The 12,229-nt window shown below is 43.3% G+C and overlaps 1 protein-coding gene across 1 annotated transcript in view; it reads right to left on the bottom strand.

The window, feature by feature from the left end:
- The window catches only part of MTA2 (metastasis associated 1 family member 2), a gene marked incomplete in the record, with an annotated part of 127,897 nt that overhangs the window by 108,323 nt on the left and 7,345 nt on the right, over nt 1-12,229 (bottom strand). Inside the window, 3 exon segments of the mRNA XM_053688834.1 lie at nt 2,988-3,105; nt 3,287-3,380; nt 3,502-3,569. Of these exon segments, the coding sequence (XP_053544809.1) occupies nt 2,988-3,105; nt 3,287-3,380; nt 3,502-3,569 (280 nt within the window).

Raw genomic sequence — 12,229 nt, 5'->3', positions numbered from 1 at the left:
AAGAAAACTCTGCCACCGCAATAAAATGCTAAATAGGCTAAAGATCAGCGTCTGGAAGAACCTCAAGTGAAAATGCAAATTATTAATCACTCGGTACACCAGACCCCATGGGTCACACACATCTCCCAGTCCAAGAATGGAATAACGGTTCTGAGTCCCCGGAGACCTGAAGAACTATGATGATGTCTGCAAAAACAGATCCGTATCCCAGGCGAGAAGCCCGAACAGCCAACCTAAAATGGAACTCATACCCCTCCAGTCAGAGGGGTTGTATTTAAACAGGCCTCATACTTCGGTAGGATCCGAGCCTGGAGTCCATAGAATAGGCCAGGAGACATTCAAAATTCAGAAGGATTGAATCAGCACCATGAGGGTGACATGAACCCTGGTAGCAGCCGAAAAAAGTATCCGACCAGTACCTGCCTGGTGTAAGGACACTCTAGAACTGCCCAAGGTCCAAGAAAATTCGTCTGAAGGATCGATAACTGAACTTGAAAAACATAATTCTATTATTCAACAAGGGCGCAACTTCCGAGAAAGTGCCCACCCGACCTAAGCCGCAAGTATCGGTTCCAGAGAAGAACGTTCAGAAAAACAAAATTCTAACAGACATGAGTTTAAGAAAAAACAAATTAAACACATCCATCCAGATCAAAAAATAAAATGAAGGCAGCACCCATTGGTTGAACGCCCAAGGTAAATGAGGACAACAACGGAACCAGCCAATCAAAAGCCCCATTCACCCAAGCTCAGAACTGGAACCGAAAAACATAAAGCAGCTTCTAAGGCCGCAGATCCCTCAGCCCACTAGGACTGGGATCTTCCAACATTGCCAAAACATGTCTTAAAAGAACACGAAGGCGAGCCAGCCTATAACGGAAGGCAAAATAATCCCTTGCCGTATCAACTGAAGACCCTGGCTCTGAGATAGGGGCCCCAGAAGGCCAAACTGAATCTGGCGATCCCACGCTCGACGGGCCCTGGTTAACGGAACACAGACAGTATCTTAGAAATACTTCACTTGGGAGATATAAATGATTCAGCGCCATAGCAATGGCCATGCAGAACCGTGCCGTAACCTGTGGAGGAAACAAGCCACCCTCCGGAAAAGGGGTAAAGACCATCGAGACACCTGCTTGCATAGCTGGGAAATGGACTGGGACACTCGCTTCATGGTCATGGAAACCTCGGAGGCGGATGGCTCAACGCACTCTAAGCTCCCTGCTTCAGGAGAAAAGAGTACTCTAGAACTGCAATCGGAACCTAACTGATGCGCATTGATTACCCGGTCCATTTCATATTCATCACAAGACACATCCTCCATATCGGAGGCATCCGTGTCACGCATATCAGAATCCTCCATAATCTTGAGATTACAAAAATGACAAAAAACTAACTTGTACCCTTTAACACTCCTAATGGCTGGGGCACTCACCACCTCCTGTGACCCAGACAACCCACGAGCAAGACTCTCTCGGTCGCACACAGTCAGCATACGGAAGTGAGAAACGTAACCGCACCCGTCACAAGGTGCACCGTGCCAGTCACGAAAAAGGCACGCAATCTGGAAAGATAGCGTTATTAAAAGAAGGCCGTTATGTTCCGTAAAGGCCGTGAGTCTAAGTATAGCTACACATTTGCAGATAGAACCATATAACAAACTGATTAAAAGTCGCCCTTGTTTAATAACCGCCCTCAAGAGATATTAAAACATGATTCCTTATTAAGATACAAGAAGTCCCACTGGGACCCTACCTTGTTTCGTTAACATTACATTCACATATCGAAATAAAATGAAACGATCTTACCGGAATCTATGCCGTGGAACAAGAACACGGCCCTTCAAGTGTGACAGATAGTAGCCTCGCTTTTGACATGGACTTGAGTGAAGAAAGGTAGGCAGCGAAACTTGTCAACGCTGATTACCAAAGTGCTGTTAATATGAGTCGGGATGGGTTCGCAGGAAAACTCTCCCTGCATCTCCGGACTCTATCTTTCATCCATGTTCTCATTGAGAGGCTGACAGGATTACTTAAAACTCCAGTCCCATTGCGAAGAGTACTACCCTCCATGAGAGACTCTCTCAAACTTCTGACACCTCTCTGCCAACCTCCTGTGACGAAAGGCACAGAATGACAGGGGGATGAGGGTAGTGGGGGAGGTATTTAAGCCTTTGGCTGGGGTGTCTTTGCCTCCTCCTGGTGGCCAGGTTCTGTATTCCCAAAAGTAATGAATGCAGCTGTGGACTCTTCCCTTTTAAGAAGAAAAGCTTCATTGATAGGAAATCTATTATGGTCTATTATGGTCCCTAAGAACACTACCCTAGCTGGAACCAGAGAACTTTTTCCCAGATTCACCTTCCACCCGTGGGAGCGAAGAAAAGAGAGTATGAGTTTGCTTGTTGAAAAGAGGGCGTCTGAAACAGAATGTCGTCCAGATAGGGCGCCACTGCAATGCCCTGAGACCGGACCACTGCCAGTAGAACCGCCAGAACCTTTGAGAAAATTTGGGAAGCTGTGGCAAGGCCAAACGGAAGCTACAAACTGAAAATGATTGTCCAAGAAGGTAAATCTCAGAAACTTGTTATGATCCTTGTGAATGGGAACATGAAGGTACACATCCTTTAGGTTTATGGTTGTCATGAACCGACCCTCTTGGAGCAAGGGAAGAATGGAACGTATAGTTTCCATCTTGAAGGATGGTAATCTGAGGAGCGAAAAACTTCACCTCCTCCTTGCACCGCAGGCAAAGAGAAAGACTGGGGTTTGTGGGAAGGGAAGTGATACTTAACAGCTTTGCTGTAGTGCTCTTTGCCTCCTTCTGCTGGCCAGGAGTGATATACCCAACAGTAATTGATGATGATCCGTGGACTCACTGTGTCTTAAGAAAAAGATAAATAAATATTTTGAACAAACAGGTCATGCCCTGAGCTAAGTTATGTGACATTTTCTAGCTGTGCATGAAAAAGCCTAGAATGCTGGGCGTACCGGATGTGCGTTGCGGGTAAGGACTCAAACTGGCGTGAAAGAAAAAGCTCTCGGTGCTTAAGTTGGTGCCGCGGAGATTCGCCCATAGTCGGCTGCTTAGATTCCTCCTCAAACTCCCCTGCAAACAAACAGATAGTTATGTGCTGAGTGACAGGGGGTCACTGTCTCGTTTATAGCCCCACCTCTGCTTCAATTCTGTCTTTTAAATAAAAGATTTAAAAATGACCACAAACAGGTCAAACACTATCCTGCACAAAAAATACAATAATAATATTCCCGGTGTCACGCTACAAACTCACGTGCATTACTGTCGGCAAGACTGTTCAGGCTGCTGGAGATGTCTCGGCGGCGAAACAAACATACAACTTTTGCTTCTACGTTACCGTTTGCGGTCTGAAAATGTATGGAAAGAAAACAATAGCAGTCAGATGAAAAAAAAACGTCAGTGTTGTGCACAAGTGCGCTCCATACGCTGTGTAAGTACATACACGTGCATATTATAGGCACTGCCCACCTTGTTAAGCTCCTCTATTCTGCGGATAAGGTACGGATTGCTTGACGAATTCTCAAAATACACATAATCTGAGGGCAAGAAAAAAAAAGTCAATTAGGATGCGACAGTTAAATTTTTCACAATACCCTTAACAGGACATTGTCATGAATACCTCATGTTTTAGAGGCTAAGGGGTTAACTTTCTTTAGCTGGTGTGCTAAAAACATTTGTTTTTTTCAAGAAGAAATGTGTTGCTGTGTTTGTGCTTTATTGTGTTTTCCCTTTGATAGGCCAGTTCCACTTGACCAAATGTTATTGCATCAAGCAAAAAAGTGTCAGCACAAGAGACAATAAGCAGTGCCTCTCCCCAGAGCTATGTAAGGTCAATAAGAGAACACTAGTACAATTTGAGACACGCTTTTAACCATGTTATGACACTAGATGAGGAAACCATGACAAGCATGTCATATTTGGTACCAAACTAATTCTCATGATGTTACTGGGAAATTGCTTATATATAGGTGTATGAATATCAGAAGTTATACGGTGTTCTATCATTTCAGACAAAGACTCAGAACTTGATGAGGTACTGTGACTCTAGGGGTAACCCATATAGATCATTGTGTTTAAAAAGAATGTATTTGAATACTAAGTAATTTTCTAGGTACTAAAAATATATCAATAAGGTGCAGTTATATATTACATATATACATGATAGAATACAGTAGAACTGATTATAAGTTTTGCCGTGGCTTATTACATTATTATAAAACTTGTAAGATTACTACCTTTACAGCATACCAAAGCATAGATCAGAATATAGCGCAATCAACTTTTCCTATAGTCTCAGAACTTTATGACCTGTTGTAAAATGAGGGGAGTGGATATTTCTGGTAAAAAGAAAGGGAGTGAATATTTCTGTAAGAAGGTTGAGTCAAGCAATTTGATACCAGAGAAACAGGTATACAATTTTGTGTTTAATACAAGTTGTTCATTCTTCATGGGAGGCTGTATACTATAGAGTGAGTGGCACAGACAACTAAAAGCTAGTAAAGTATAAGGTTTCTGTTATTTCTCCTTTTTATTTTTGCTTGTGTAGAATTCTATTTGTTAACATCGTTTTATCAATGCTGCACTGTGCATAATGTTTCGCACAATAAATATTCAATGATTACGTTTTTGCATTTGTCTAATATTTGAACAACATTACTGAAAGAGACTGATAGCATTTATACTGTGATTTTAGATTAGTTTTTGCTAAATTGTATTCTGGAATTTAACTTGTTAGCTTGGGGTTTCCTTAACATTTCCCAAATAATATAATCTTTATGGTGGCAGCTTAGCGATAGTTTAGTGTGGGTGGCATTACAAGGGGAGTCTAGGACAGACTAGAAAGTGTTAACCCTTGCACCCACTGAACTAAGTCACAGGCTTGCCTGGAGTGGCTAGACTGTGACAGATTGCTTAAAGTGGATAGGGCCTGTTAACCCTTTCTGTGCCAAACAAGTGACTGGTGCAGGGTCTGTTAACCCTTTCTGTGCCAAACAAATGACTGGTGCAGGGTCTGTTAACCCTTTCTGTGCCAAACAAGTGAGTGGTGCAGGGTCCCTTAACCCTTTCTGTGCCAAACAAGTGACTGGTGCATTGTCTTTTAACCCTTTCTGTGCAAAACAAGTGACTGGTGCAGGGTCGGTTAACCCTTTCTGTGCCAAACAAGTGACTGGTGCAGGGTCTTTTAACCCTTTCTGTGCCAAACAAGTGACTGGTGCAGGGTCTGTTAACCCTTTCTGTGCCAAACAAGTGACTGGTGCAGGGTCGGTTAACCCTTTCTGTGCCAAACAAGTGACTGGTGCAGGGTCTTTTAACCCTTTCTGTGCCAAACAAGTGATTGGTGCAGGGTCTGTTAACCCTTTCTGTGCCAAACAAGTGACTGGTGCAGGGTACGTTAACCCTTTCTGTGCCAAACAAGTGACTGGTGCAGGGTCGGTTAACCCTTTCTGTGCCAAACAAGTGACTGGTGCAGGGTACGTTAACCCTTTCTGTGCCAAACAAGTGACTGGTGCAGGGTACGTTAACCCTTTCTGTGCCAAACAAGTGACTGGTGCAGGGTACGTTAACCCTTTCTGTGCCAAACAAGTGACTGGTGCAGGGTCGGTTAACCCTTTCTGTGCCAAACAAGTGACTGGTGCAGGGTCGGCTAACCCTTTCTGTGCCAAACAAGTGACTGGTGCAGGGTCGGCTAACCCTTTCTGTGCCAAACAAGTGACTGGTGCAGGGTCGGCTAACCCTTTCTGTGCCAAACAAGTGACTGGTGCAGGGTCGGCTAACCCTAGTCATCAGACATGAAATCCAAAATCTCTCTCTCATGAGTCACACAGAACATACAGTTTTAAACAACTTTCCAATTTACTTCTGTTATAACATTTGTTTCATTATCTTGGAATCCTATGGCTAAGGAGCAGCAATGCACTACTGGGAGCTAGCTGATCACATCAGGTGAGCCAATGACAAGAAGCTTATGTGCAGGATCTCATTTATATGCACCATACTAAAATACTCAAAAGCCTTATTATTCAAGGGGTGTGCACCCGGATTGCAAAACAGTGCAAATTTTGTTTATAAAGTGTATATATAACAAAAATGATGCACTCTCAGGTCACATACACACACATATACAAATACATATTATACATACAGTACATAATATGGCCGGTGTCTCAGCCACACCCAATGCTAACAGGTGCATTAGAATTGGATTGCACTTAAAAGCTCAGTGACATTTAAACATGGCGCTGACATAGAATGTCAGTTTTGCCCCAACTCAGTTTGTGAAAGTTCTGCCCTAATAGACCTGGTCAAGTGCAAGTGCTATTATTGTGACATGCAAGTGCTATTATTGTGACATGCAAGTGTCTAAGAGCAACAACAGCGCAGCCATGAAGTGGTAGACCAAGTGCGGAAGGCCCTTTGTGCCGGTCAGATATTTTCGGAGCCAAATTAATACTTGTGAAATAGCAACACACTAACAACATAATTTATGTAAGAACTTACCTGATAAATTCATTTCTTTCATATTGGCAAGAGCCCATGAGCTAGTGACGTATGGGATATACATTCCTACCAGGAGGGGCAAAGTTTCCCAAACCTCAAAATGCCTATAAATACACCCCTCACCACACCCACAATTCAGTTTAACGAATAGCCAAGAAGTGGGGTGATAAGAAAGGAGCGAAAGCATCAACAACGAATTGGAATATTTGTACTTTATACAAAAAAATCATAACCACCACAAAAAGGGTGGGCCTCATGGACTCTTGCCAATATGAAAGAAATGAATTTATCAGGTAAGTTCCTTACATAAATTATGTTTTCTTTCATGTAATTGGCAAGAGTCCATGAGCTAGTGACTTATGGGATAGCAAATACCCAAGATGTGGCACTCCACTGCCAATTCCGCTGAAAAAAGAATCCACAACCCAAATCAACAAAGTTTTAATCTTTATAATGAAAAAAACTGAAATTATAAGCAGAAGAATCAAACTGAAACAGCTGCCTGAAGAAATTTTCTACCAAAAACTGCTTCTGAAGAAGAGAAAACATCAAAATGGTAGAATTTAGTAAAAGTATGCAAAGAAGACCAAGTAGCTGCTTTGCAAATCTGATCAACAGAAGCTTCATTCTTAAAAGCCCAGGAAGTAGAAACTGACCTAGTAGAATGAGCCGTAATCCTCTGAGGCGGGGATTTACCCGACTCCAAATAAGCAAGATGAATCAAAAAGCTTTAACCAAGACGCCAAAGAAATGGAAGAAGCCTTCTGACCTTTCCTAGAACCAGAAAAGATAACAAATAGACTAGAAGTCTTCCTGAAATCTTTAGTAGCTTCTACATCCAAAGAATGTAAATATCTTTCCAAAGAATTCTTAGGATTAAGACACAACGAAGGGACATCAATTTCTCTACTAATGTTGTTGGAAATCACAACTTTAGGTAAAAATTTAAATGAAGTCCGCAAAATCGCCTTATCCTGATGAAAAATCAGAAAAGGAGATTCATAAGAAAGAGCAGATAAATCAGAAACTGTTCTAGCAGAAGAGATGGCCAAAAGGAACAAAACTTTCCAAGAAAGTAATTTAATGTCCAGAGAATGCATAGGCTCAAACGGAGGAGCCTGTAAAGCCCTCAAAACCAAATTAAGACTCTAAGGAGGAGAAATTGATTTAATGACAGGCTTGATACGAACCAAAGCTTGTACAAAACAATGAATGTCAGGTAGATTAGCAATTTTTCTGTGAAACAGAACAGAAAGAGCAGAGATTTGTCCTTTCAAGGAACTTGCAGACAAACCCTTATCTAAACCACCCTGAAGAAACTGTAAAATTCTAGGAATTCTTAAAGAATGCCAAGACGCCAGAAATGACGAAAATACGTCAACAAACGCAATTCTAGCGCCAAAAATGACGCAATAAATTATAGCATTTTGCGCACCCGCGAGCCTAACAGCCCGCAATTTAGAGAAAAATTCAATTTGAAAAATTTCAGGTAAATAATTTTTTTTTTTTATACATGCATTTCCCAAAATGAAACTGACAGTCTGTAAAAAAAGAAATATACTGATAAACCTGAATCATAGCAAATATAAGTACAAACATATTTAGAACTTTACATTTAAAGTGCCAAACCATAGCTAAGAGTGTCTTAATAAAAGGAAAACATACTTACCAAAAGACACTCATCTACATAAAGTAGATAGCCAAACCAGTACTGAAACGAGAATCAGTAGAGGTAATGGTATATAAGAGTATATCGTCGATCTGAAAAGGGAGGTAGGAGATTAATCTCTACGACCGATAACAGAGAACCTATGAAATAGATCCCCGTTAGGATGACCATTGCATTCAATAGGTAATACTCCCTTCACGTCTCTGTCATTCACTGCACTCTGAGAGGAACCGGGCTTCAGCATGCTGAGAAGCGCATATCAACGAAGAAATCTAGCACAAACTTACTTCACCACCTCCATAGGAGGCAAAGTTTGTAAAACTGAATTGTGGGTGTGGTGGGGGGTGTATTTATAGGTATTTTGAGGCTTGGGAAACTTTGCCCCTCCTGGTAGGAATGTATATCCCATAAGTCACTAGCTCATGGACTCTTGCCAATTACATGAAAGAAATCTAAAGTATAGCCAAAACCTCTGAATGCACAAGTCTAAAAATAAGTTGCTAGTCCAATTATTAAACAGAGGGGGGGAAAAATCATGATTAAGTAGCCCACTAGAATTTCTAGTCAAAATGTTACAACTAAATCCCGAGAGAGATGTGCTTATGTGTGGTCGTATTAGGCAGCAGGGGAACAAAGTAAAATTATGCATATAGTGCTCAGGACACATGCCACCCCTGACCATACCTCAATACGCTCTCAAACATACAGCTAAATATGGGCAAAAAGAGTTTTCATTTAGATTAAAACTATCAGAAACCGTACATCTGTGCACAGCTGATACTGCATTAATTCTCAGCTGTTGACAGGGAAAAATCTACCGGCTTTGGTGAGGGCCAAAGAGAGAGAAACCTACCGGCTGTGGTGAGGGCCAAAGAGGGAGAAACCTACCGGCAGTGGTGAGGGCCAAAGAGGGAGAAACCTACCGGCAGTGGTGAGGGCCAAAGAGGGAGAAACCTACCGGCAGTGGTGAGGGCCAAAGAGGGAGAAACCTACCGGCAGTGGTGAGGGCCAAAGAGGGAGAAACCTACCGGCAGTGGTAAGGGCCAAAGAGGGAGAAACCTACCGGCAGTGGTGAGGGCCAAAGAGGGAGAAACCTACCGGCATTGGTGAGGGCCAAAGAGGGAGAAACCTACCGGCATTGGTGAGGGCCAAAGAGGGAGAAATCTACCGGCAGTGGTGAGGGCCAAAGAGGGAGAAATCTACCGGCCGTGGTGAGGGCCAAAGAGGGAGAAATCTACCGGCCGTGGTGAGGGCCAAAAAAAGAGAAATCTATCGGCTGTGGTGAGGGCCAAAAAGGGAGAAATCTACCGGCAGTGGTGAGGGCCAAAGAGGGAGAAATCTACCGGCCGTGGTGAGGGCCAAAGAGGGAGAAATCTACCGGCCGTGGTGAGGGCCAAAGAGGGAGAAATCTACCGGCTGTGGTGAGGGCCAAAAAAACATAATTTATGCTTACCTGATAAATTTATTTCTCTTGTAGTGTGTTCAGTCCACGGGTCATCCATTACTTATGGGATATATTCTCCTCCCCAACAGGAAGTTGCAAGAGGATCACCCAAGCAGAGCTGCTATATAGCTCCTCCACTCACATGTCATATCCAGTCATTCGACCGAAACAAGACGAGAAAGGAGAAACTATAGGGTGCAGTGGTGACTGGAGTTATAATATAAAATTTAGAACCTGCCTCAAATAGACAGGGCGGGCCGTGGACTTAACACACTACAAGAGAAATAAATTTATCAGGTAAGCATAAATTATGTTTTCTCTTGTTAAGTGTGTTCAGTCCACGGGTCATCCATTACTTATGGGATACCAATACCAAAGCTAAAGTACACGGATGATGGGAGGGACAAGGCAGGAACATTAAACAGAAGGAACCACTGCCTGTAGAACCTTTCTCCCAAAAACAGCCTCCGAAGAAGCAAGTGTCAAATTTGTAAAATTTGGAAAAAGTATGAAGTGAAGACCAAGTTGCAGCCTTGCAAATCTGTTCAGAGGCCTCATTCTTAAAGGCCCAGGTGGAAGCCACAGCTCTAGTGGAATGAGCTGTCATTCTTTCAGGAGGCTGCTGTCCAGCAGTCTCATAGGCTAAGCGTATTATGCTACGAAGCCAAAAAGAGAGAGAGGTAGCCTAAGCCTTTTGCCCTCTCCTCTGTCCAGAGTAAACGACAAACAGAGAAGAAGTTTGTCGAAAATCTTTAGTTGCCTGTAAGTAGAACTTCAGAGCACGGACCACATCTAGATTATGCAAAAGACGTTCCTTCTTTGAAGAAGAAGGATTAGGACATAAGGATGGAACAACAATCTCTTGATTGATATTCTTGTTAGAAACAACCTTAGGTAAAAACCCAGGTTTAGTACGCAGGACTACCTTGTCTGAATGAAAGATCAGATAAGGAGAATCACAATGTAAGGCAGATAACTCAGAGACTCTACGAGCCGAGGAAATAGCCATCAAAAACAGAACTTTCCAAGATAAAAGCTTAATATCAATGGAATGAAGGGGTTCAAACGGAACACCCTGGAGAACTTTAAGAACCAAGTTTAAGCTCCACGGAGGAGCAACAGCTTTAAACACAGGCTTAATCCTAGCCAAAGCCTGACAAAAAGCCCGGACGTCTGGAATCTCTGCCAGACGCTTGTGTAAAAGAATAGACAGAGCAGAAATCTGTCCCTTTAGTGAACTAGCGGATAAGCCCTTTTCTAAACCCTCTTGTAGAAAAGACAATATCCTAGGAATCCTAACCTTACTCCATGAGTAACTCTTGGATTCACACCAATATAAATATTTACGCCATATCTTGTGGTAAATTTTTCTGGTAACAGGTTTCCGAGCCTGTATTAATGTATCAATAACCGAATCCGAAAACCCACGCTTTGATAGAATCAAGCGTTCAATTTCCAAGCAGTCAGCCTCAGAGAAATTAGGTTTGGATGGTTGAAAGGACCCTGAATTAGAAGGTCCTGCCTCAGGGGTAGAGACCATGGTGGACAGGACGACATGTCCACTAGGTCTGCATACCAGGTCCTGCGTGGCCACGCAGGCGCTATCAGAATCACCGATGCTCTCTCCTGTTTGATCCTGGCAATCAGTCGAGGAAGCAAAGGAAAAGGTGGAAACACATAAGCTATGTTGAAAACCCAAGGGGCTGCTAGTGCATCTACCAGCACCGCTCCCGGGTCCCTGGACCTGGATCCGTAACAAGGAAGCTTGGCGTTCTGGCGAGATGCCATGAGATCCAGATCCGGTTTTCCCCAACGAAGAATTAGTTGGGCAAATACCTCTGGGTGAAGTTCCCACTCCCCCGGATGAAAAGTCTGGCGACTTAAAAAATCCGCCTCCCAGTTCTCCACGCCTGGGATGTAGATCGCTGACAGGTGGCAAGAGTGAGACTCTGCCCAGCGAATTATCTTCGAGACTTCCAACATCGCTAGGGAACTCCTGGTTCCCCCTTGATGATTGATGTAAGCCACAGTCGTGATGTTGTCCGACTGAAATCTGATGAACCTCAGTGTTGCCAACTGAGGCCAAGCTAGAAGAGCATTGAATATTGCCCTTAATTCTAGAATGTTTATTGGGAGGAGTTTCTCCTCCTGAGTCCACGATCCCGGAGCCTTCAGGGAGTTCCAGACTGCTCCCCAGCCTAGTAGGCTGGCATCTGTTGTTACAATCGTCAAATCTGGTCTGCGAAAGGACATTCCTTTGGACAGATGAACCCGTGATAACCACCAGAGAAGAGAATCTCTGGTCTCCTGGTCCAGATTTAGCAAAGGGGACAGATCTGAGTAATCCCCGTTCCATTGACTTAGCATGCATAGTTGCAGCGGTCTGAGATGTAGGCGCGCAAATGGCACTATGTCCATCGCCGCGACCATTAAGCCGATCACTTCCATGCACTGAGCTACTGATGGGCTTGGAATGGAGTGAAGGACACGGCAAGCATTGAGAAGTTTTGATAGCCTGGACTCCGTCAGGTAAATCTTCATCTCTACAGAATCTATAAGAGTCCCTAGAAAAGGGACCCTTGTGA

This window comes from Bombina bombina, chromosome 7, assembly GCF_027579735.1.
Source record: "Bombina bombina isolate aBomBom1 chromosome 7, aBomBom1.pri, whole genome shotgun sequence".
Taxonomy (NCBI): Eukaryota; Metazoa; Chordata; class Amphibia; order Anura; family Bombinatoridae; genus Bombina; species Bombina bombina.
The sequence above is the reverse complement of the archived record's forward strand: the minus strand, read 5'-3'. Positions and strand labels throughout refer to the sequence as shown.